This window comes from Austrofundulus limnaeus, unplaced genomic scaffold, assembly GCF_001266775.1.
Source record: "Austrofundulus limnaeus strain Quisiro unplaced genomic scaffold, Austrofundulus_limnaeus-1.0 Scaffold88, whole genome shotgun sequence".
Classification (NCBI taxonomy): domain Eukaryota; kingdom Metazoa; phylum Chordata; class Actinopteri; order Cyprinodontiformes; family Rivulidae; genus Austrofundulus; species Austrofundulus limnaeus.
This window is the reverse complement of record NW_013952490.1, coordinates 539613-561767: the sequence shown is the minus strand read 5'-3', so window position 1 is coordinate 561767 and position 22155 is coordinate 539613. Positions and strand designations below refer to the sequence as shown.

The window sequence follows — 22155 nt, the reverse complement described above, 5'->3', positions numbered from 1 at the left end:
GTTTTTGTCTCTGCGCATGCGCACATCCATATTGAACGCTGGAACTGTTGTCAACATGTCCACCGCTTCAGCTCCTCAAAACAATAACGAAGAGCCTGGGCTTCAAGGTACGTCGTGTCACCAGCTAGAATATGCACTACGCTGTTAATGTTACATCAATAATGTTGTTCAGGAATGTTGACATGGCTCAAATTATCGTTTTATTTAAAAAGTTGAACTGGAGATGGAATTTCCTCCTCTTCTGGTCAGGGTGGGGACTATATTGTTCTACGTCACCATAAAACGACCAATCGCTTCGCGATAAATCTTTGATTGACGCTTCAACAGCCAATCACGATAGTGATTTTGGGTTGAGGGAGCTATAGCCAAAATGAAAACAAGTTTGGGACAAAATGCGACGCAATTTTTATATATTATTCCACCATTGGAGATTGCGTCACAAATTTCTTCAAATAGAGTGCGCTGTAGTTGGAATTTATCATGTGAAATAGTTATATATAGGTTCAAAAGGGAATTAACTCTCTTTGCAAATTCCCAAAAAAGTAAATAAGTGTGGTGTAGCGTCTGAAAAATATTAAATCCTCCTTTTAGCATCGAGTCGTTAAGCCTTTGAGTGTTGGGACGTGTTGAGGTTGGTTTGTAACAGGGCAGGCTGGCTCACGCTGCACGCCACAGTTATGCAAGAGACCAACAGGGATGGCAGATCATTTACTGTCGATCCACCTTAATGCCCGGCCTTAAACCACGGAAATGACGTTTTATTGTCCAAACAAATAAGGGGCGTCCCTTGGCTGTCACAATGTCCACGGTTTATTTTTCAAGAGCTCTGCAGGTTTTAAGAGCTTACATAACTTTGTTTGTGGGGCAGTGGCACAAAGACATCCATGCTCTGAACTGGTGTAGGCCTGCTTTTAAAAAGTCATGGAGTCAGCTTGTCAGCTTTTCAAACACATCTAATTTCTCCTCTTTCTGCCACTCTGTGTTGTTCCGTTGCCAAGGCTCCTGGGTAGAGCTGGAGCTGAATGGAAACACAGAGGCACAGGGTGCTCAGACAGACCTGCTAATGGCTCCGGCTGCTGCAGACCAAATAAATGCAAATGCAGGCATGAGTCAAAGTGTCCAGACCTTAGACGTGGCCGAAAGTGACGAAACCCTGATTGGAGGTTTGGAGCATGTGCCGTCCACCTCTTCTATCCACAACGGGGACATGGAAAAGATCCTTCTGGATGCACAGCACGAGTCCAGCCCAAGTAACTCATCATGTGAAAGGTAGAGGCCTTAATGAGCGTTCAGTAATGGATTATTATTGAGTTATAGTTTGGTTTTAACACAAACACGCTGACAGTCCTCACAGGCCTCCAAGTCCAGGACAGGATGAAGGACAGATCATGTTTGATGTAGAGATGTCCAGCCCAAGAGACAGTCAGGTAAAGATGCCTATTTATAACTTTGATTTACAGAGGCATATATCATTTACTTCATTACAGTACGTGAGCATTGAGGATTTGTAATTTTATCAAGTATTTTTTATTGCAACTTTTACTTTTATTTTGTTACTTTCAAAACACAAAAATGATATCCCTCTGTTGATTTCAAACTTTATAACCTCTTTTAACCTTCGTGTTTTCAGTCAGAGGACGACAGCGCAGAGAAAGACAAAGAAGACGACATCCTGATGAACAAAGAAGTAGACTGGGTTGCCGACTGGTCCAGTAGACCTGAAAATGTTCCACCGAAGTAAGGAGACATCTACCTCCACAGAATCATCCAGTCTTCAGTTTTAAAAATGTATATATAAACGGTTGTGTGATTATTTCTTTTTAGGGAGTTCCACTTTAGGCACCCTCGACGCTCAGGATCCCTGAGTATGAGAAAGAGTGGAGTCATGAAGAAAGGAGGCATCTTCTCAGCCGAATTCCTCAAAGTGTTCATCCCATCCCTGCTCATCTCTCACATCCTGGCTCTCGGCCTCGGGTAAGATGAAACTCTTCTTTGTCTGATTTGCTTTTGTCAATCGGTTGAACTTTATTCTTGGCTTTTCTTCTCCACAGGGTGTACATTGGTAAGCGAATCGCCGCAGCCTCCACCAGCTCCTACTGAACCCAAACTGAAGCAGTGCCTGGATGTCCTCCTGCCTCCTCCAAGCCTAACATCCAACCTCTTCCTCCTCCTGTAGTCGCGCTTTCTCACTGTCTGCATCTGTCGTACGCCCCACACTTCTCCTCCAATCAGTGTTGACTGGTGTCACATTGTAGTTGTAGTCGTACTCACAGGGGGGTGTCCGGATTATTTTACACACAGTTACCGACTTGAATCTGAGTCGAAAAATACACCACCTGGACTCGATGGCAGGTCGTTTCAAGATAAAGTCACTGATATGGTCTTTTTTTTTCCCCCAACGAGCTAAACAAAAGCTGAACGTGCAGATAAATATTGTGAGCTTTAACTACAGCACAAACTATCTGACTATGGTGAACAAAAATACTTTTTTTTGTTGTTGTTCTTCCAGATTTTTGTCATTAACATTTCAGATACTGAATAATGCTGCACCTTGAGAGCCCGTTTGAAAATTCTGCACATTTTTTGAGGGTAGGAGTTGGATCACGTCGACCCCAGAGGACTTCTGATAAAAGCTTTATTTTCTGAAGGTTGGAAAGCTTAAAGGTCAGTGTATCTTTTGAATCTGTGTATCATTTGTTCTTTCTATTTTCAGTTGCTAATCAAAAGTCAAATAATGAAAAAGTGACTGGTTATTTTGTGTTTCTTTTTATTTTTTAAAACCAAAAACGAAAAACCGTCTGTTTTTTCATATTTCGTTTTTATGCTCAGATCAAAAACACAAAATGGATAAAGAACGAATGATACACAGATACAATCGATACACTGACCCTTAAACAATCAGTTGCATAGCTTCAAAAATTTTGACTCTAAAGTTATTGGAGTAGTTTATGATAGTGGAACCTAGAGCGGAAGGCAGTAAACCAGGCCATATGCTATTTTTATGCACCTACATATCCTGTTGTTAAATGTAAAAAATAACAGCAGCAGCCAAGTGCCAAATTATTTCTTTCACTACCGCACATTAGTGATTTATCTTAGGCTTTTTTGTTGTTGTTGTTGTTGTTGTTTCTTTTCATGTTTAGGTATTTTAAAAAATGCACATGTGAAGAATAATTGAAGCTGTGATCCGCCCTGTCTCACGTTGTATCTTTTTGTTATTACAGTGGTATTAATGCATATTGTACCTTGATGCTGTGGCAGTGTAACTAATGTGTTTTTGCTGTTGCTCAGTGGCAGAAATTACCACCACAGATTCAAGTATTTCCAGGGCTTCTTTTGAAAAGTGTCGACTGACTCTCTTGTAGATTTCACTGTACATTAGTCTCACATGTTAAAAGTTGAATCATGTGGATATGTCTGTGAAGCATCCGGCATAAAACTATAGACATCTGGAGGAAGATGCATGCTTTTTTCTGTATATTAATGCTGATTGCATAACTCCTTCCAAGCTGTTTGTAGATAAACTGCATTCTAACCATATATACAGTATAAAAAAGATTCTATACAACAATGGCTTAAATCTTCAAATATATCTTTATGTTTTAAACGGACCTGAATGCAAAGTGCATCTTTCTCATTCTAAGCATGATGTAAGAAAGATAGAAATAAATATTTGTGTCTGTAAACAACCACAAAGCAGGAAATAATATAAATCAGAAAACACTCAGGATATGTCAGAAGTGAAGTATTGTGTAGTGATTTACCACATTTACAAATAACTCATTGGGCCACAATGCTGCGCAAAAAAACAATAGTAAAAAAAAGCTAAATCAAACACAAAAGACTTAAAAACTTGATAAGACATAAAATAAAAACTTTTACAATGATCCTTAAATATCATTTAAATGCTGTATTAAAGGCCAGTGAGTACAAATGTGTTTTAAGATTAAACCTAAAAACATCAAGAAGCTGTTTGATATGTCAGCTTGTTCCACAGTGTAGGAGCTACAGCTGAAAAGACCAACCTGGACCTCAGAACAACAAACTGCAGTCATGAGAGGCCGGCCTGGCTAACACCAACATACAGATCTGCAATACCAAGATATTCTTGGCATTCTCTTGATGAGCTTCAAGAGGTAGTCAGCTGAAATGGTCTTCCAACAGTCTTTAAGGAGTTTCCAGTGATGCTTAGCACTTGTTGTCCTGATGCATCTCAGTAATCCAGGTAAAAAAATCAAAAGGAAAAAAATTGTATAGGTAGTCCAGAGGACCTATACAATTTTTTTCCTTAGCACTTGTTGGCTCTTTTGCCTTAACTCTGTGGTCCAGCTCACCCCAAACCATCTTGATTGGGTTCAGGTCCGGTGACTGTGGAGGCCAAGTCATCTGGCGCAGCGCCCCATCACTCTCCTTGGTCAAATAGCCCTTACACAGCCTGGAGGTGTGTTTGGGGTCATTGTCCTGTTGAAAAATAAATGATGGTCCAACTAAATGCAAACCAGATGGAATAGCATGCCACTGCAAGATGCTGTGGTAGATATGCTGGTTCAGTATGCCTTCAGTTTTGAATAAATCCCCAACAGTGTCACCAGCAAAGCTCCCCCACACCATCACACCTCCTCCCCCATGCTTCACGCTGGGAACCAGGCATGAAGAGTCCATCCGTTCACCTTTTCTGCATCGCACAAAGACACAGTGGTTGGAACAAAGATCTCAAATTTGGACTAATCAGACCAAAGCACAGATTTCCACTGGTCTAATGTCCATTCCTTGTGTTCTTTAACCCAAACAAGTCTCTTCTGTTTGTTGCCTGTCCTTAGCAGTGGTTTCAGCTATTTTACCATGAAGGCCTGATTCACAGTCTTCTCTTAACAGTTGTTCTAGAGATGTGTCTGCTGCTAGAACTCTTTGTGGCATTGACCTGTTCTCTAATCTGAGCTGCTGTTAACCTGTCATTTCTGAGGCTGGTGACTCGGATGAATTTATTGTCCCCAGCAGAAGTGACTCTTGGTCTTCCTTTCCTGTGCCGGTCCTCATGTGAGCCAGTTTCTTTGTAGCGCTTGATGGTTTTTGCGACTGCACTTGGGACACTTTTAAAGTTTTCCCTATTTTTCGGACTGACTGACCTTCATTTCTTACAGTAATGATGGCCACTCGTTTTTCTTTACTTAGCTGCTTTTGTCTTGCCATAATACACATTCTAACAGTCTATTCGGTAGGACTATCAGCTGTGTACTGTATCCACCTTCTGCACAACACAACTAGCAAGAAATCCCACATTAAACCTGATAGGGCACATATGTGAAGTGAAAACCATTTCAAGTGACTACCTCTTGAAGCTCATCAAGAGAACGCCAAGAGTTTGTGAAGCAGTAATTAAAGCAAAAGGTAGCTACTTTGAAGAACCTAGAATATGGCATATTTTCAGTGTTTCACTTTTTTTTTTGTTAAATATATAATTCCACGTGTTAATTCATAGTTTCGATGCCTTCAGTGTGAATCTACAATTTTCATAGTCATGAAAATAAAGAAAATTCTTTGAATGAGAAGGTGCGTCCAAAATTTTGGTCTGTACTGTATATTAAAGGCACCAGCCACTTTGTTAGGTGCACATTGCTAGTACTGTGTTGGACCCCCATTTGCCTTCAGAACTGCCTTTATCCTTTGTGGTATAGATTCAACAAGGTACTGGAAACATTCAGAGAGTCTGGTCCATATTAACATGATAACATCATGCAGTTGCTACAGATTTGTTGGCTGTACATCCTTGATGTGGATCTCCTGTTCCACCACATCCCAAAGATGTTCTATTGGATTAAGATCTGATGACTGTGGAGGCCATTTGAGTACAGTGAACTCATTGTCATGTTCAAGAAACCAGTCTGAGTTGATTTGCACTTCATGACATGGCATGTTATCCTGCTGGAAGTAGCCATCAGAAGATGGTACACTGTGGTCATGAAGGGATGGACATGGTCAGCAACAATACTCAGGTAGGCTGTGGCATTGGCATGATCCTCAGTTGGTACTAATGGACCCAAAGTGTGACAGGAAAATATCCCCCACACCATTGCACCACCAGCCCGAACCGTTGATACAAGGCAGGATGGATCCATGCTTTCATGTTGCTGATGCCAAATTCTGACCCTACCATCCGAATGTCGCAGCAGAAATCGAGACTCATTAGACCATGAAAGGTTTTACCAATCTTCTATTGTCCAGTTTTGGTGAGCCTGTGTGAATTGTAGCCTCAATTTCTTGTTATCAGCTGCCAGGAGTGGCACCCGGTGAGGTCTTCTGCTGCTGTAGCCCAACTGCCTCAATGTTCAACGTGTTGTGCGTTCAGAGATGTTCTTCTGCAGTCCTCGATTGTAACAAGTGGTTATTTGGTTGCCGTTCTATCAGCTTGAACCAGTCTGGCCATTCTCCTCTGACACTCAGACCAGCCCGTCTGGCACCAACAACCATGCCTCGTTCAAAGTCACTTCTTTCCCATTCTGATGCTCTCTGCAACAGCAGCAGATTATCTTCATCTTCTTCTTCTTGTGGAGTTTAATGGTGGCCGGTTGGCTAGAAACTGAACGAGTGCATTACCGCCACCTAGTATGGAGTGTGGTTCGAGATAATGTAATTATGTGTGTTCTACTGTAAACTCAAACAATTCCCCCCCCCCAAAAAAATCTTATTATAATTTGTATATGTTTGCTTCACAACTTCCTTTGCAGTTTGTTCATTATGTTAACCTTTTCCTTAATATTTCCAAATTGTCTCATCATAAATCTTCTTTCTTGTTCATATTTCCAACTTGAGATTATATATTTTATATTTTATTTCTTATTTTTTTTCTATGTAAAAACCATAATAACTTTTTTTTCGACTGAGAACTTAAATCCCCACTTGAATGTACATTTGTCTGTTTCATAAATAACAGTTTGTATTTTCTTAATGATAAATTGTACATTTCGGCCTCTTTTCCATACAGCTCCACTGTCTGCAAATAATGAACAACCCATCGCACTTCCAGTGTCATTAAATATGTCATTTATCATGATAGAGAATAATATTGGACTGATAATGCTCCCTTTAGGTGGTCTGTTTGATATTTTCTTGACAGTTTTTGACTTTTTCACCTGTATTGTTCTGTTCAATAAAAAAGGTTTGTATTACATGTAAACATTTTCCGTGAATTCCTATTAGTTGTAGTTTAAACCTTCTACCCAAAACATATGATTTTTCGATATAAAAAAATACCACAACCACACTTTCTTTATATACCTACATTTTCCTGATTTCATGCTTTAGACATAGTGTCGGATTGTTAGTATTTCTCCCTTTTCAAAAATCTTTTTGATACCTGGATAAATACAGTATTCTTTACTGTTTAAATAATATATTATTCTATCAATCGATTTTTACATTATTTTACAAATATTTGATGTCAGGGCTATTGGGTCTGTAGGTCTATAATTTTCCAGTTTTGGTGTTACTGTATTACTGGTTCTTTCCAGCTCTGGTAGTTCCCCCACCTACCAGACTTTATTATAAAATGTTAGTATTCTTTGGATGATTTATTGAGGTTCTATCATTGTATACAAAATCTGATCTTGACCAGGTGCTGTATTTTTGGTTTTCCAGAGTGTTTTATTTAGTTCTTTTTTATGGTTTAGATATTTTGTTCCTTCAATATTCTCTCATTATATTCAAGTTTTGTTAATTCCCTGCTTTTCCTTCCCTCTTCACTGTTTCTCGAGCTATGAATTTGACTAAATGCTTTTGCTAGTATTTCAGATTTTTCCTAATCTTTTATTATATTTGTGTTATCTGTGTTAAATATTGGAAATCCATAATATTTTTAATACCATTCTTTTAATTACTTTCCAAATGCTTTCAGTCTTGGTTTCTTTCTCTATAGTGTTACAAAAGTTGCTCCAATGTTGTTTTTTGTGTTTTTAACAACTTTACCGTAGCTTGTTTTCTTCTATACTCAATTAGGGTTTGATAGACTTGATTATTTTAAAAATATTTTAAATGCTTTATTTCTCAGTGCTTCACTATACCTCACTTGTATTTTATGTATGTATGTATGTATGTATGTATGTATGTATGTATGTATGTATGTATGTATGTATGTATGTATGTATGTATGTATGNGTATGTATGTATGTATGTATGTATGTATGTATGTATGTATGTATGTATGTATGTATGTATGTATGTATGTATTTGTATTTGTATTTGTATTTGTATTTGTAGTGAGTGTAGGTTTTGTAATATTAGTGGGTGAAGGTCCTCCTGTTTACCATGGATCTAGATGAGCAGGGCGGGGCAGTGCGCATGCGCCGTCCCTCTTTGTGGCCCCTGTCTTCTTGATTGTTGTCTGGTCTTCAGGGACCCGTTCTGTCATTAAATCCAGGGGTAGCAGTGCAAAGACACAACTCGATTTGCACCAGTTATTCAGTTTCACTGTGAAAACACACATTTCCCGTTGTTAGAAACGGACAGAAACCGATTTGTATTCAGCCGCCGGGGCGTCGACTGGCCAACAGAGCATCCATCCATCCTTTCATAAGCTAGCGTTAGCCGAGAGGCAGGGGGACCGCTGAGCGTCAAAAATGTCTGGTTATCAAGGAAAGAAGAACATCCCACGAATTACAGTGAGTATCGAGTCAATGTGATATTTTCTGTCCCTCACTGGTGGATATATTTTGAAATTGCGGCGCGCACCAGGATTAGATCAAAAAAAGCTACATCGCTTAGCCGCCGTTATCTTCTCATTCAACAGCACTTCCGCCTCAGAAGCTAAAAATAGGGATAAACTGTAAATACATCCATTAGCAAGCTCTTGCTCTTTTCATCACATAGAGCTTTGGTATGTTCCCCTTTTTAAAACACACTGATAACTTGTGTAGCTGCATCGCCTCTCTCTGTATTTCTTCATTAGCATCCTCTCATCAACTTCCTGTCATCATCTGACATCTGTTTTATGTCTGCTCTCCTCACTGCCTCAGTAGGGTTTGATTTGACGTGGTTAATAGAGAAGTTATACCCCTCAATGGGGCTGTTGAGTGTTCACTTGTTAATGTCATGTAGTGAGGGTTGAACCCAGATCATTCAGGTTTGTCAGGTCACCTTCTGGTCAGGGTTATAAACATGCAATTATACTGTAACAACTGTAATTACCCCCTTTGGGACCAATAAAGTCTTTTTGAATTGATTTGAATTTAATTGACTTAACGACATCTCAGAGACCCTCCCACCCCTCCAGGCCTTCAGACTCTTCCACTAGGGCTGCCACAAACGATTATTTTAATAATCGATTAATCACCAATTATTTATTCGATTAGTCGACTAATCGAATCATATGTTAATTGAATATAAAACATAGAGCTTATCACGTCAGAATGCAGCTGCTATTATACAACCATCGTTAGATTTTAGCTATATGCTAACTAAAAATAATTGCTGTGGAAGACAAGTTCTGCTCTGCAGATATTGCACAGGTTTCTCTTTCATTTTCTTAAAATGATCCCACACTTTTGAGCTCCGTTGCAGAGTAGCCATGATACCAGAGCCTGTCTGTATAATGTCTTGTGACGTCCACGGCCTACCCCAGTTACCACTACTGTGCATGTGTGTCAAGGACAGAAAGGCAGATGTGGCAGTGGAACGTGTCAAAGCAGTTTGGAGAGAAAAACAAAGTAAAGAACAAAAAAAGAAAACGATTAATCGATTATTAAATTAGTCATCGATTATTTTAACAATCGATTAGTCGTCGATTAATCGATTAATCGTGGCAGCCCTATCTTCCACAGACCCTGGTATTGGTCCAGAACAGTAAATCACTCTGCAAAGCTTTCAACAAGACGCCAAGTTAGAATAGAATAGAATAGAATAGAATAGAATAGAATAGAATAGAATAGAATAGAATAGAATAGAATAGAAACAGCCTTCATTGTCCCGCTTGGGGAAATTCAGGTGTAATAGCAGCAGCACATACATTCATCAATCCACAGAAACAGTATATTACTATGTGACATTATCAACTGTAGCAATAATAATAGAATTAAGTTTAGCCTTTAAGTAACATTGTCATGTTGCTACAGCAGAAATTGTATGCAGTATATTTGTTTTTTTAATTTAAAATTCATCAGTTTGTTGGCCTCAGTCTTTTAGTACAGCTGTAGTGTGTAAAATTCTGTGCTAATAACTCTGTCACTTTATGACATATTAATAATACTTTACGAGAGAATATATTACATTCTTTATTTTATTTTCACCTTTGTGTTGTGTTTTTTATACAGGCAGGTGTTTTTACTCTGCAAAACGTCTCATAATATGACAAATTTAAAATATCGAAAGTACCGGGAAATCAAATATTACTTTAAAGCATTGTTTTTGCCATTTATTGTCACAAAGAAAGAATTTGTTACGTCTGTTGTATTCAATTGTGTTCCTTCAACAACCTGCCTCTGCGTGTATTTTGATGCGTTCAACAGCTCCTCGTTCCACTCAGAGTCCAGGCTGTGCTGCTTGGCACTTGAAATTCCACAAACATTCAACTCTTAAATCTGATTATTTCTCGTTGGGAGGCTTTCAGTGTACTGTACATCTTTGGTTCTCATTAGCTCGCTGTGCTTTCCGTAGAGGGTGCAGAAAAGCCTGGAGTAGAAGTAGGCCATCCTGGTTCGCTGTCGTTTCATCTCATTCAGGAGGAGCTAATTGTGCCGCTCTAGACTCGGTGCTTTTATGTAAGGGTTTTAATCAAAACCTGCTTCCCTTTCAAGTGATGTTTTATGAGCGACGAGTCGTGCAGCGTAATCCTAATTATTGTTTTCATAGGATGAGCATAGACTAAATTAATGAGCACTTGGGTAATCTTAAGTGGGTGTTTCCTGACACGATGGAAAGGTTGTAGAGGGTTTTTTCACCAAACTTGGAAAATACGCAAATAAGTCACAAATGTCCGTTGTTTTTATGTAAAAATCAAAGAGGGTTTCTTTAAAATTTGTATTTACTGTTAACGTATAATACTTGCTAAAAGTAAATATTTTAAATTAACAATTGTTAAATGTCTTTTCAGAGTGACCGTCTCCTCATCAAAGGAGCGAAGATAGTAAACGATGATCAGTCCTTCATGGCAGATATTTACATGGAAGATGGAGTCATCAAGTAAGTCCTGATTGAAAATGAACAAAGCTGCTTATTTATTTATTTGTTTGTTTGTTTTAGGGATGCGCAATAACTCATTTTAAGAACCGATAACTTTCTCCTTCTAATGGCCGATAACCGATAATAACCGATAACATGCCAAGAGATAAGACTAGTCAAAAATGGGTAAGATCATAACATAAATAAACACCAAAGCCAAGAGACACTGTAAATTATACCATTTGAAATAAACTCTTAGCAAACAAACATTTCTTATAGTATATCAAACAGAACAATTTCTCAAATGGCCATTTTTTTAAAATAAGGCACATTAATTATTAAAAGACCTTTAACACTGATCTCAGATTTAAACAAAAGAGAAAAAGTCATTCCACAAGTTCAAAACAGATATTGCACTAACACTAGTTAGATTCAAATTACATTTGTTTTATTGTTATTAATATATGATTTAAAACATTTTTCTACCTGAAACAGGGCTTCTGAGATAATAGTGCAGAAATGATAACCTGTCAATCAAAGTCTGAATGCATTACGACTGCATCATACTTAAAGGAACACACACAGAGAGCAGCAGCTTGGTATGACAAACCATGGTTAACAAGGTGATAAAAGCTTCGGTCTTTAACGAGGGTGAATGATTGGTTGTCATCATTTCCATCGTTAAAGTGCTTGAGATCTGCGTCCTCTCTGGCAATTTTATTGGAGTTGTCAAAAGTTTCAGCAATGACTTAAGTCCCGATGAGTTCTTGAACACTAACTTGTTGTTAGCATTTTAGCAGACGGACTTTGTGCTGCATTCAGGAGGTAACGGATGTTACTTGCTCTCAAATTGGGAGTACGGTAGTTGTTCCGATGTTTATAATTATAAAGCTTGTGTGTAACATACAGGGTTAATTGGTAAAATAATAATAATTCTTAAAATGACTGGGTTTTTTTTCAACACGGAGTATTCAAATTATTTTTCTAGTTAGAAAGTCGTTTATTCTGACGCAACTTGAACGTTGCTCAGGTCGTGTCGGATGGTCAAACGGATAAAAATAAACATGCATTCTCATCACCACGCTGGTAAACATGTACATATATTATTGGTTCTGTTTGTTATGATATTGGACTGATAAGTATGACGTCATAATTCCCTGATATCGGGCCGATAACTATCGTGCACCCCTAGTTTGTTTATTTATTGTTTTCCATTTAATGTGTATTAAGTTTCTGCCATTCATTTTGTTTTTATGCACCTATCATGTTTTGGTTTCCTTCAGGCAAATTGGAGACAACCTCATTGTTCCAGGCGGCGTGAAGATCATCGAGGCTCACGGACGCATGGTGATGCCCGGGGGGATCGACGTGCACACCCGATTCCAGATGCCCGACCGAGGCATGGTGGCAGCGGACGACTTCTACCAGGGCACCCGGGCTGCTCTGGCTGGGGGCACAACCATGATCAGTGAGGGCAGCGTTTGTGCTTCAGCCTGTTCACCATCGTTGTTGGCATCACAGCCAAGTTCGTGCAGCTGAGTGTGGTATTTCATTCAGCAGAAACAAACTTGTGTTTTTATTTTCTGTAGTTGATCACGTGGTGCCGGAGCCTGGTGTCGGCCTGGTCGCTGCTTTCAAACAGTGGAGGGAGTGGGCCGATGGCAAGTCCTGCTGCGATTATTCCTTGCACGTGGACATCGTGGAGTGGCACAGAGGCTTGCAGGAGGACATGGAAGCGCTGGTGAAGGATCATGGTTCGTAGGCAACTCTGGCAGCTAAAAACTTCTGCTGTTTCTTTGGTTTTGCACGAGGAAACGGCTCAACACTTGCAGGGATAAAAAAAAAATCTCTATATATTTCTATGTTTGCTTCACTTTTCTTCTGTTTTTCCCCCACCTTTGCTTCCACCTTTTGGCTGCTTTCTCTTTCTGTCTTCAGGTGTCAACTCTTTCCTGGTCTATTTGGCTTATAAGGATGCTTTCCAACTTTCTGACTCTCAGGTATGCTCGGCTTGTGCTCCGCTTCAGTGGGATCTTTGCTGATTTGTTTGTCGCAGGCTTATTGGCTGAGAGGTGTGTTTGCTTCAGACACCCGCTCTACCTGCTGACTGGTGTGCGTCTCTGTCCTCGCAGATCTACGAGGTGTTCAGCGTGGTCAGAGATCTTGGAGCCATTGCTCAGGTCCATGCTGAGAACGGAGACATTGTTGCAGAGGTAAGAAAACGACACGTTTTGGTTTGAGTCGTAGGGATTTGTTTCTGTTTGGTACTGTGTGGTTGTTTGATGGTTGTTGTTGCACACACCTTTTGTTGCTCCTGAGATGCACTTTCTTGTGCAAGAAGAGGGTGAAAAGTTCTCACAGGAGGTTGTGACAAGAAGAAGTGGAAGACTCGAAGCTGCGAACAAAATGATGCAGTTTCATCAGGCAACTGCGACAAAATTAACATATTAAGTAGGGTTGGGCATAATCGTATCATCTGCAATTAATCGTCAGAAAAACATTAATCGATTTCTTTTTGGCACTTGACGATTAATATGATAAATGCCACCAGGTAGACTGACTGGGGATTACTCCGGTCAATCTGCTTGGTGCTCCTCTCCGCTTCAAATATGATGAACTTAAAAAAAAATTCTGTAATTTATTTATCTATCAACACAATTTAAAATTTGATGTATAGCCTGAAATCTGTAATTTTCTCACAATTTGAAACAATTTTTTAGAAAGATCAAATCCTTCCCACTAAATTGGTCATGTGACTACGAAATAAGGAAGTCCAGGGACTCCAGGGGATTAATCGTCAAATTAATCGTTATCGGATAAATACCACAATTAATCGTGATTAATTTTCTTGCCAATATTGCCCAACCTTAATATTAAGTTACAAAAAACATCTATTAGGTTTATTAATAAAGTGGGATATCATAAACCAACTAATAAACCTTTTATTCAAAGTAACACTTTAAAATGTCAGGACATTGTATACATAAAAAGATTTTATGTATACATTTTTATGTTATGTATTTTTATTAAAAATACTAGAAATAACATATAAAGCGTTGAATAAAAGTCTTCCTTCTGGAATTCAGAAATGGTTTAAGTTAAGAGAGAGTGAATATAATTTACGAGGTTTGTTAATCTTTGAACACGCTAAAGAGAAAAGTAAAATAAAATCTAGATGTGTTTCAGTTATCGGTGTGAAATTATGACGAGTTGAATGGTGATCTCAAATTATGTGCTTTTTTGGTGAGCTTTAATAGAGCCTTAAAATGTAACATTATAAAAGCTTATATTGTTACATAGATTTAGATTTGTATTTTCAGAATCAGAATCAGAATACTTTAATGATCCCTGGGGGGAAATTGTAATTATTACAGCTGCAACCGTTCAAGTAAGAATTAGAGATAAAGTATGAAGGAAGAATATTAGAACACACAAGGAAAAAATAAGTATAAACACTCTGGATGAACTCAGAAAACAATGAGCATTCTTTAGCATCTATACAGTGTAAATAGAAATAACAGAAACTGAAGCTAAAAACAGAATGACTGATGCAAAGGTTCCATCAGATCCCATCTAATATTTTATAACAATGTATGCATATAATGTATGAATGTGTGTATATGTATACACATGTATATTTAAGGTACAGTGGGGTGCGAAAGTTTGGGCAGCCTTGTTAATTTTCCTGATTTACCTTTATAAATCATTGATTGTTTGGATAAAAAATACCAGTTAAATACAGTATATCATATAGGGGACAAACACAGTGACATTTGAGATGTGAAATGAAGTTTATATGATTTACAGAAACTGCAATAATTGGTTAAATAAAATTAGGCAGGTAAATAAATTTAGGCACTGTTGTCATTTTATTGATTTCAAAACCTTTAGAACTAATTATTGGAACTTAAATTTGGTTTGGTAAGTTCAGTGACCCTTGACCTCCATACACAGGTGACTCCAATAATGAGAAAGTGTATTTAAGGGGGGCAATTGTAAGTTTTTCTCCTCTTTGCATCTTCTCTGAAGAGTGGCAGCATGGGAGTCTGAAAACAACTTTCAAATGAGCTGAAAACAAAGACTGTTCACCATCATGGTTTAGGGGAAGGATACAGAAAGCTATCAGAGATTTCAGCTTTCAGTCTCCACTGTGAGAAACTGTGAAAAAATGGAGGACCACAGGCAAAGTTCAAGTGTAGGCTCCAAGTGGCAGAACAAGACAAATCTCCAATAAACAGAAGTGAAGGACGTTGAGAACAGTCAGAGTCAACCCACAGACCAGCACCAAAGACCTACARCATCATCTTGCTGCTGATGGAGTCACTGTGCATCGTTCAACTATTCAGCACACTTTACACAAGGAGATGCTGTATGGGAGAGTGATGCAGAGGAAGCCTTTTCTCCACCCACATCACAAACAGAGCTGATTGAGGTATGCTAAAGCACATTTGGATAAGCCAGCTTCATTTTGGAATAAGGTGCTGTGGACTGATGAAACTAAAATAGAGTTATTTGGGCAGAACAAGGGCCGTTCTGCATGGAGGAAAAATAATACAGCACTCCAAGAAAAACACCTGCTACCTACAGTGAAATTTGGTGGTGGTTCCATCATGCTGTGGGGCTGTGTGGCCAGTACAGGGACTGGGAATCTTGTTAAAGTTGAGGGACGCATGGATTCYARYCAATATCAGCAGATTCTGGAGACCAATGTCCAGGAATCAGTGACAAAGCTGAAGCTGCTGAAGCCGGGGCTGCATCTTCCAACAAGACAACCACCCTAAACACTGCTCAAAATCTACTGAGGCCTTCATGCWGAGGAACAAGTACAACGTTCTGGAATGGCCATCTCAGTCCCCAGACCTGAATATTATTGAAAATCTGTGGTGTCACTTAAAGAGATCTGTCCATTCTCAGAAACCATCAAACCTGAATGAACTAGAGATGTTTTGTAAAGAAGAATGGTTTAAAACAGTAGTTCCCAAACTTTTCAGCTTTTGACCCACAAAATAACAGCAGCAGAGACCTGTGCCCCCAACTATTTTTGGATGATAAACATTTATATCAGGTCAACAAAACATGGGCATTGTAAAAATATTTTTATACTACACTTATCTATTTTAAATAAACTAACCTCACTCATTTGTAACAACTAAGGCAAAAATGTCATTAATTCAGAAACTTTTTTCAGGACCCCACCTTGATGTTTCGGGACCCCACTTTGGGTCCCGACCCCAACTTTGGGAAACACTGGTCTAAAATACCTTCAGCCACAATCCAGACTCTCATTAGAAGCTATGGGAAGTGTTTAGAGGCTGTTATTTATGTGAAAGGAGGAGCTACTAAATATTGAGTTAAGGTTTTTTTTATGGTGCCCAAACTTACTGTATGCACCTGCCTAATTTTGTTTAACCAATTATTGCACAGTTTCTGAAAAATTATATAAACTTCATTTCACTTCTCAAATATCACTGTGTTTGTCCTCTATATGTTTTACTGATGTTTTTTATCCAAACAATCAATGATTTATAAAGGTAAATCAGGAAAATTAATAAGGCTGCCCAAACTTTCGCACCCCACTGTATATATAGGTTTGTATAGGGACAGTAGATGTTTCTATTTTGTAGAGTGAGAGAATTTAATGAAGGTAAGTAGGCAAGTATAAGCCTTGGCTTCAGCCTACTCCTCCTTTTTTGGTAAATCATTGATTTGTATTTGTAAAATAGTCTCATTTTTTTATTGTAATGTTGTAAATGTACCAACATAAATCTAATCTAAATGAGAGACAATTTCCTTGGCTCAGATGGAGCATACTGGGCACTTAATTCTCTTGTGTGGTTGTTTAAGGAGCAGAAACGCATATTAGAGCTTGGGATCACCGGTCCTGAAGGCCACGTGTTGAGTCGCCCAGAGGAGGTAAGTGGTCCTGCACTGCTCTTCAACAAGAAGACACGACTTTAAATAAACCTGTGACCTATGTCCTAATGTGTGTTTTTGTTTGCAGGTGGAGGCTGAAGCAGTCAACCGCTCCATCACCATCGCCAACCAGACCAACTGCCCCCTCTACGTTACGAAGGTGATGAGTAAGAGTGCGGCTGACATCATTGCTCTTGCTAGGAAAAAGGGTAAAAAAATAAACTTCTTCTACTGTCGGTGCTGTGGGTATTTTTGGGTTTCGAGCCTGACACCAACCTGTCTGCTGCTGTAGGTGCCGTGGTTTACGGGGAGCCTATATCTGCTAGCCTGGGCACAGATGGTACCCATTACTGGAGTAAGAACTGGGCCAAGGCCGCAGCCTTTGTCACCTCTCCACCGCTCAGCCCTGATCCCACCACCCCCGACTACCTCAGCTCTCTGCTGTCATGGTAAGCAGTCTGGGCCCGGACCTAAAGATAGCTGGAAAACAGCGACACGACATCTGTTGTTGCATTTCATATTTACCCAGCTGGATCTGTCTTTGTCACCACATGCTTCCTGAAATCCCCAGCTGTAAATCATAGATATAACATGTAAGATATAAGTAAAATATTTTTCTTGCTTCTTTTTTCGTATCTAGTGGGGACCTGCAGGTGACTGGTAGTGCTCACTGCACTTTCCATACTTCTCAACGTGCAGTAGGCAAAGATAACTTCACCATGATTCCAGAGGGCACCAACGGCACTGAGGAGAGGATGACCCTTATCTGGGACAAATGTGTGGTGAGCTTTATATGACATAGTTTCAACACTTTGTCAAATGTTACAACCTGACTTAATTCGTTGTTAATCTGCTATTGTGTTTTGTTTTTTGTTTTGTTTGCTTTTTGTCCTGTCTAAATAGGTGACAGGAAAGATGGATGAAAACCAGTTTGTGGCGGTAACCAGTACAAACGCAGCCAAGATTTTCAACCTGTACCCGCGCAAAGGCCGCATCGCTGTGGGGTCCGATGCCGACCTTGTGTTGTGGGACCCTGATATGACCAAGATCATCTCAGCTAAGAGCCACAACCTGGTCAGTCAGATATTTTGGGTCATATTTGCCGACCTGTTCAGTTTTCTGTATGTTCTTATGTTTTCATAACTTTTATGTCACAGTTTTTGCAAATTTGTCAAAATTTTGTTGTCGCTATTCTGCTCCAAAACACTTTAAAACAGCCTGAAACTGAAAAAAACCATAACCGATTGGTAGGAGACCCCTTAAAACAGACTGAAACTGAAAAAAAAAATAAAAACATAACCGATTGGAAGAAACCCCCCCATAAACCACCAAAAAAACATCACTCTGTAAAAAAAAAACTCTGTAAAAAAGTCAAAACTGAAATTCAAAATGGCTGGATGTACAAGTCTTCTCTTTCAGACATCATTTAATTAATCTGTAAATAAAAAGTTTCTGCGCAGCTATATAGCCGTAAACCCCTCTCTCAAACTAGAATGTACCGCTCTGGAAGCTGGAGGTGGGCGGGGTGCCTCGTTTGGTTTTAAAGAGCGTCTCGAAATGAGTTGGTCTGAGACACACCTCAGAAAAAGGGCTGAAAGAGGGGCTTGTGTAGCTACAATAAGGTGGAATTCAAACCAAAGCATCTCAGTTCTTTTATTTTTATCGTTTCATCAAACCTGTTCTCCTGCCACAGGCTGTGGAGTATAACATCTTTGAGGGGACTGAGGTACGTGGGGTTCCTCTGGTGGTGATCAGCCAGGGCAAGATTGTGTTGGAAGACGGTACCCTTCACACCATGGAGGGCTGTGGACGCTACATCTGCCGTAAACCCTTCCCCGATCACGTGTACAAGAGGATAAAGGCTCGCAGCAGGGTGGGTTTTTACTCAGCAGGCGCTCCCAGCGCGCTGTCTAAAGCTTCTGTCTGATGAATTGAACTGTCCGCTCAGCTGACGGAGCTGCGAGGAGTCCCCAGGGGCCAGTACGACGGGCCGGTGTGTGAGGTGACTGTGACTCCCAAAGTGATGTCCACGGTGTCCTCTGAGAAGACGTCCCCCTCTAAGCAGCAGCAGCAGCAGTTCATTCACCAGCCGGTGCGCAACCTCCACCAGTCTGGCTTCAGTCTGTCCGGTGAGTGACCCATTAACATTTCATTTTTGGCAGCCGGTGTACCTCAGCGTTCAGGTTCTATTGTGTTTTATCCTTTTATATATTTTTAAAGGGGCCCAAATTGATGACAACGTACCTCGTCGCACGACCCAGCGCATCGTGGCGCCCCCTGGTGGAAAAGCTAACATTACCAGCCTGGGCTAAGCTGCTTCCTGAATGGAGCTGGGGTGCAGGGAGACGCCGGTTACTAAAGTCACATCACATCTCCCACTCACCCTGCACCCACACTTCTAATTTTGATTTACACATTACCACCATGTCACCTCATGCAAAACAAACAAACAAAAACAACAACAAGGCACTACTTCATGTTTTTCACCTTTCCTACCATATTTCACTTAAACTTGCTTGTTTACATTTTTTTTCTGCACACGTTTAAACGGTTTTCCAAACAGATCAGAATGCTTGACAAGGACCCATTAGAAGCAGAGAAGCTTTTCTTTTGTTCCTCATGTCTTAGTTTAGATTGTCATGTTTCTTAAAAATTTTACTTAAACACATCCATCCACAGGAGGGCGTCCACATCCAGATATAATAACAAATAAACAATAAGTCCACATCATAACTATAGAGAATAATCGTGCCAAACAGGATGATTGGGATCATTTTTGAAGGGATTTGATAAAAGATTTTTAAAAAATCCTAAAAATTTGAATTGATCATTTTTACCCTTCTGTTTATAAACAAAAAGTTCTTGTTCTTCATGTGGATTGCCCTCAAATCTCTGTTTCTTGAACTGTTTTTGACCAAATTGCACGACTGATTATGAAAAATCGGAAAACTGGAGTAATTTAATGGCAGAATCTTTTTTTCTCTTTAGTGTTTCACAGGTTTTACTTGCAGTATTTGATGTTTGTTTGTTTTCTCCTCAGCGGAGCGGTTCACCCATGTCTTCCTTTTTGTGTTACACTTCTCCCTTTTTTATATATATAAATGGACGGTTTGTGTTTCATGATGTCATTTTTTTTAAAACTAACTGCACTGAAGGGGGAAAAAAAGAGGTTGTTTCAGGGTCAAACCACTGAGATTGGGGGGGAGTGGGGTGTCAGGTGGCTCACTCATGGTATTTTTATGTTCAAGAAATGGGAACGTTTGCTCTCGTTTCGTCATCCTTGTGTTTTTTTCCGGAGGGTTATCAGGGCAACAAGCTTCCTAGAGTCAGACCAGCGTATGTCGGTTAGCAAGCAGATGGACGCCGAGAATTTATTTATTTATTTATTTTCTTTTTCACGACCACCTCTCTGCACCTGGTGCTATCTGACCTTCGCTCCGCACGAGCAGACACAAAGCCGTTACCGAAGCGCCGTGTTTGTAGCAGCTGAAGTCGAGTCACCGTTCACCCGATTTAGACGGAAATCTGTTTTGCACCTGTAACAATCCAAATAGTAAATGTGTATGTGAGATTGCAACTTTGTACCGGATATGTTCGTATGTTTAAGGATATGTGTTGAACTATTTGCCTGCCCGTCCTGTAATTTATTGATAGCACACTGTATCTATGAAGGCTCGTTAAAGAGGCGAAGAGATGATCTTTTGAGACCTGATGAAAACTTTTCTGTATGTATAAGGAACAACTCACAATGTGCTGATGATGTGTCCACTGTTCTTGGTGTTGGTGTCGTGAATGAACTTTACCAGATGCTGTATATTGTTCCCCTAATCTTTCTATTTACCACCCCCAACGTCATTAACACTGGATTCAGCAAACCGCATCAAGTTGTCAGTCGTCGGAAACTGAGCCACTCAGCAAACGCTGGCTGGATTATTTCTCATCATTGCCTGGTCGTGTGTAGGAGTTGTCTGCAAATCTCTAAATGTGAAGTGATTACCATGCGGGGGGAACTTTCTTGGACGTGGTTGTGGAGTTGTGATGTCGAGCACGGTGATGTTTGCCCCTCGTTCACCAACTGTGAAATTCTTGCTTAACGTGTGTTTTTCTAAGATACCAGAGTTTGGAGGGAATCATGGATCCTGTCAGCTTTTGACCTTCTTTGTGTTGACTTCAGTGGAATAAATTAATAAAAATTAACTCGTGTTCCTGACTCATTTTTTTCTTTTTATTTGTTTTAACTGTAATTAAACGGGACTGACACACAGACATGAACCCGTGGTTTCTATAATGAGGCTATTTATTAGTCATATAATAAAAGGAATGTTCATTATACAGTATAACTTCAAGAGATTTCAGCGAAGAAGGTTTTGGTGTTTGTAAGGTTTTTGTTCCACTACTTCTTTCAGAAAGGAGTTTGGAAGGGAAGTACTGGTTACTTTGTTTACTGTAAAAGCAGCAGTTCAGATCTTCTGAAGTTGAGTTCAGTGGAAAGGTTCTCATCCATGAATATCTTACCTGTTGCAGATAGATCTTTGAACTTATTTTGAAAAAGCAAACGATTTTTATAGATGAATGGTGCAGCTATGGGCCAACCAGGAGCACTCAAAACAAATCAGAGACATCCTGCTTTCTCACTATTATTTTATGGGGTATGGCTGTAACTGTTAGCTTTTGTTTCTTTCTGTCTTTACTGCTCAGAAATCTGCAGATTGCAAATCTTAAAGATACAAGTCATTTGAGTCCGGTGCCATCAAGTAGAGGCCATTTATCCTCTCGAGTCCTAGACTTCAGCTTGGGTTTTTAATTTTCCTAGTATGTTTAGATTTGTTAAACTTCATAAACATAAAAACAAACTGTTTTTTAAGCATGTAGGAGATAAGTATATATTAGGGGTGCAACGATACAGAAAATTCACGATTCGGTTCGGTTCGATACTTTAGTCTCATGGTTCGATATTTTTTCGATACAAAAAAAAAAAATGTCCATGCCCCTTTTAACTTGTAATTTGTTTAAATTAATCATTTGTTTAACCTCAAAAGTACAGTTTTTAAATTAAATGTTGCTGAAACAGCAAGTTTCTCAGTGGATCTGCGC

General features: G+C 39.5%; 2 protein-coding genes across 2 annotated transcripts; both read left to right on the top strand.

The window, feature by feature from the left end:
- bnip3la (BCL2 interacting protein 3 like a) lies at nucleotides 1–3573 on the top strand. Its single transcript, XM_014012065.1, has 6 exons — nucleotides 1–107; nucleotides 999–1269; nucleotides 1346–1427; nucleotides 1631–1737; nucleotides 1825–1974; nucleotides 2052–3573. Exons 1-6 carry the CDS (start codon nucleotides 17–19, stop codon nucleotides 2098–2100), a joined length of 750 nt encoding a protein of 249 aa, XP_013867519.1. The 5' UTR covers nucleotides 1–16; the 3' UTR covers nucleotides 2101–3573.
- A 4753-nt stretch (nucleotides 3574–8326) lies between these two features.
- dpysl2a (dihydropyrimidinase like 2a) lies at nucleotides 8327–21258 on the top strand. The gene is made up of 14 exons (XM_014012064.1): nucleotides 8327–8654; nucleotides 11081–11169; nucleotides 12432–12616; nucleotides 12738–12902; nucleotides 13087–13148; nucleotides 13281–13361; nucleotides 16993–17061; nucleotides 17150–17270; nucleotides 17354–17510; nucleotides 17702–17843; nucleotides 17965–18135; nucleotides 18755–18934; nucleotides 19010–19190; nucleotides 19282–21258. Exons 1-14 carry the CDS (start codon nucleotides 8613–8615, stop codon nucleotides 19371–19373), a joined length of 1737 nt encoding a protein of 578 aa, XP_013867518.1. The 5' UTR covers nucleotides 8327–8612; the 3' UTR covers nucleotides 19374–21258.
- Nucleotides 21259–22155: the final 897 nt, after the last annotated feature.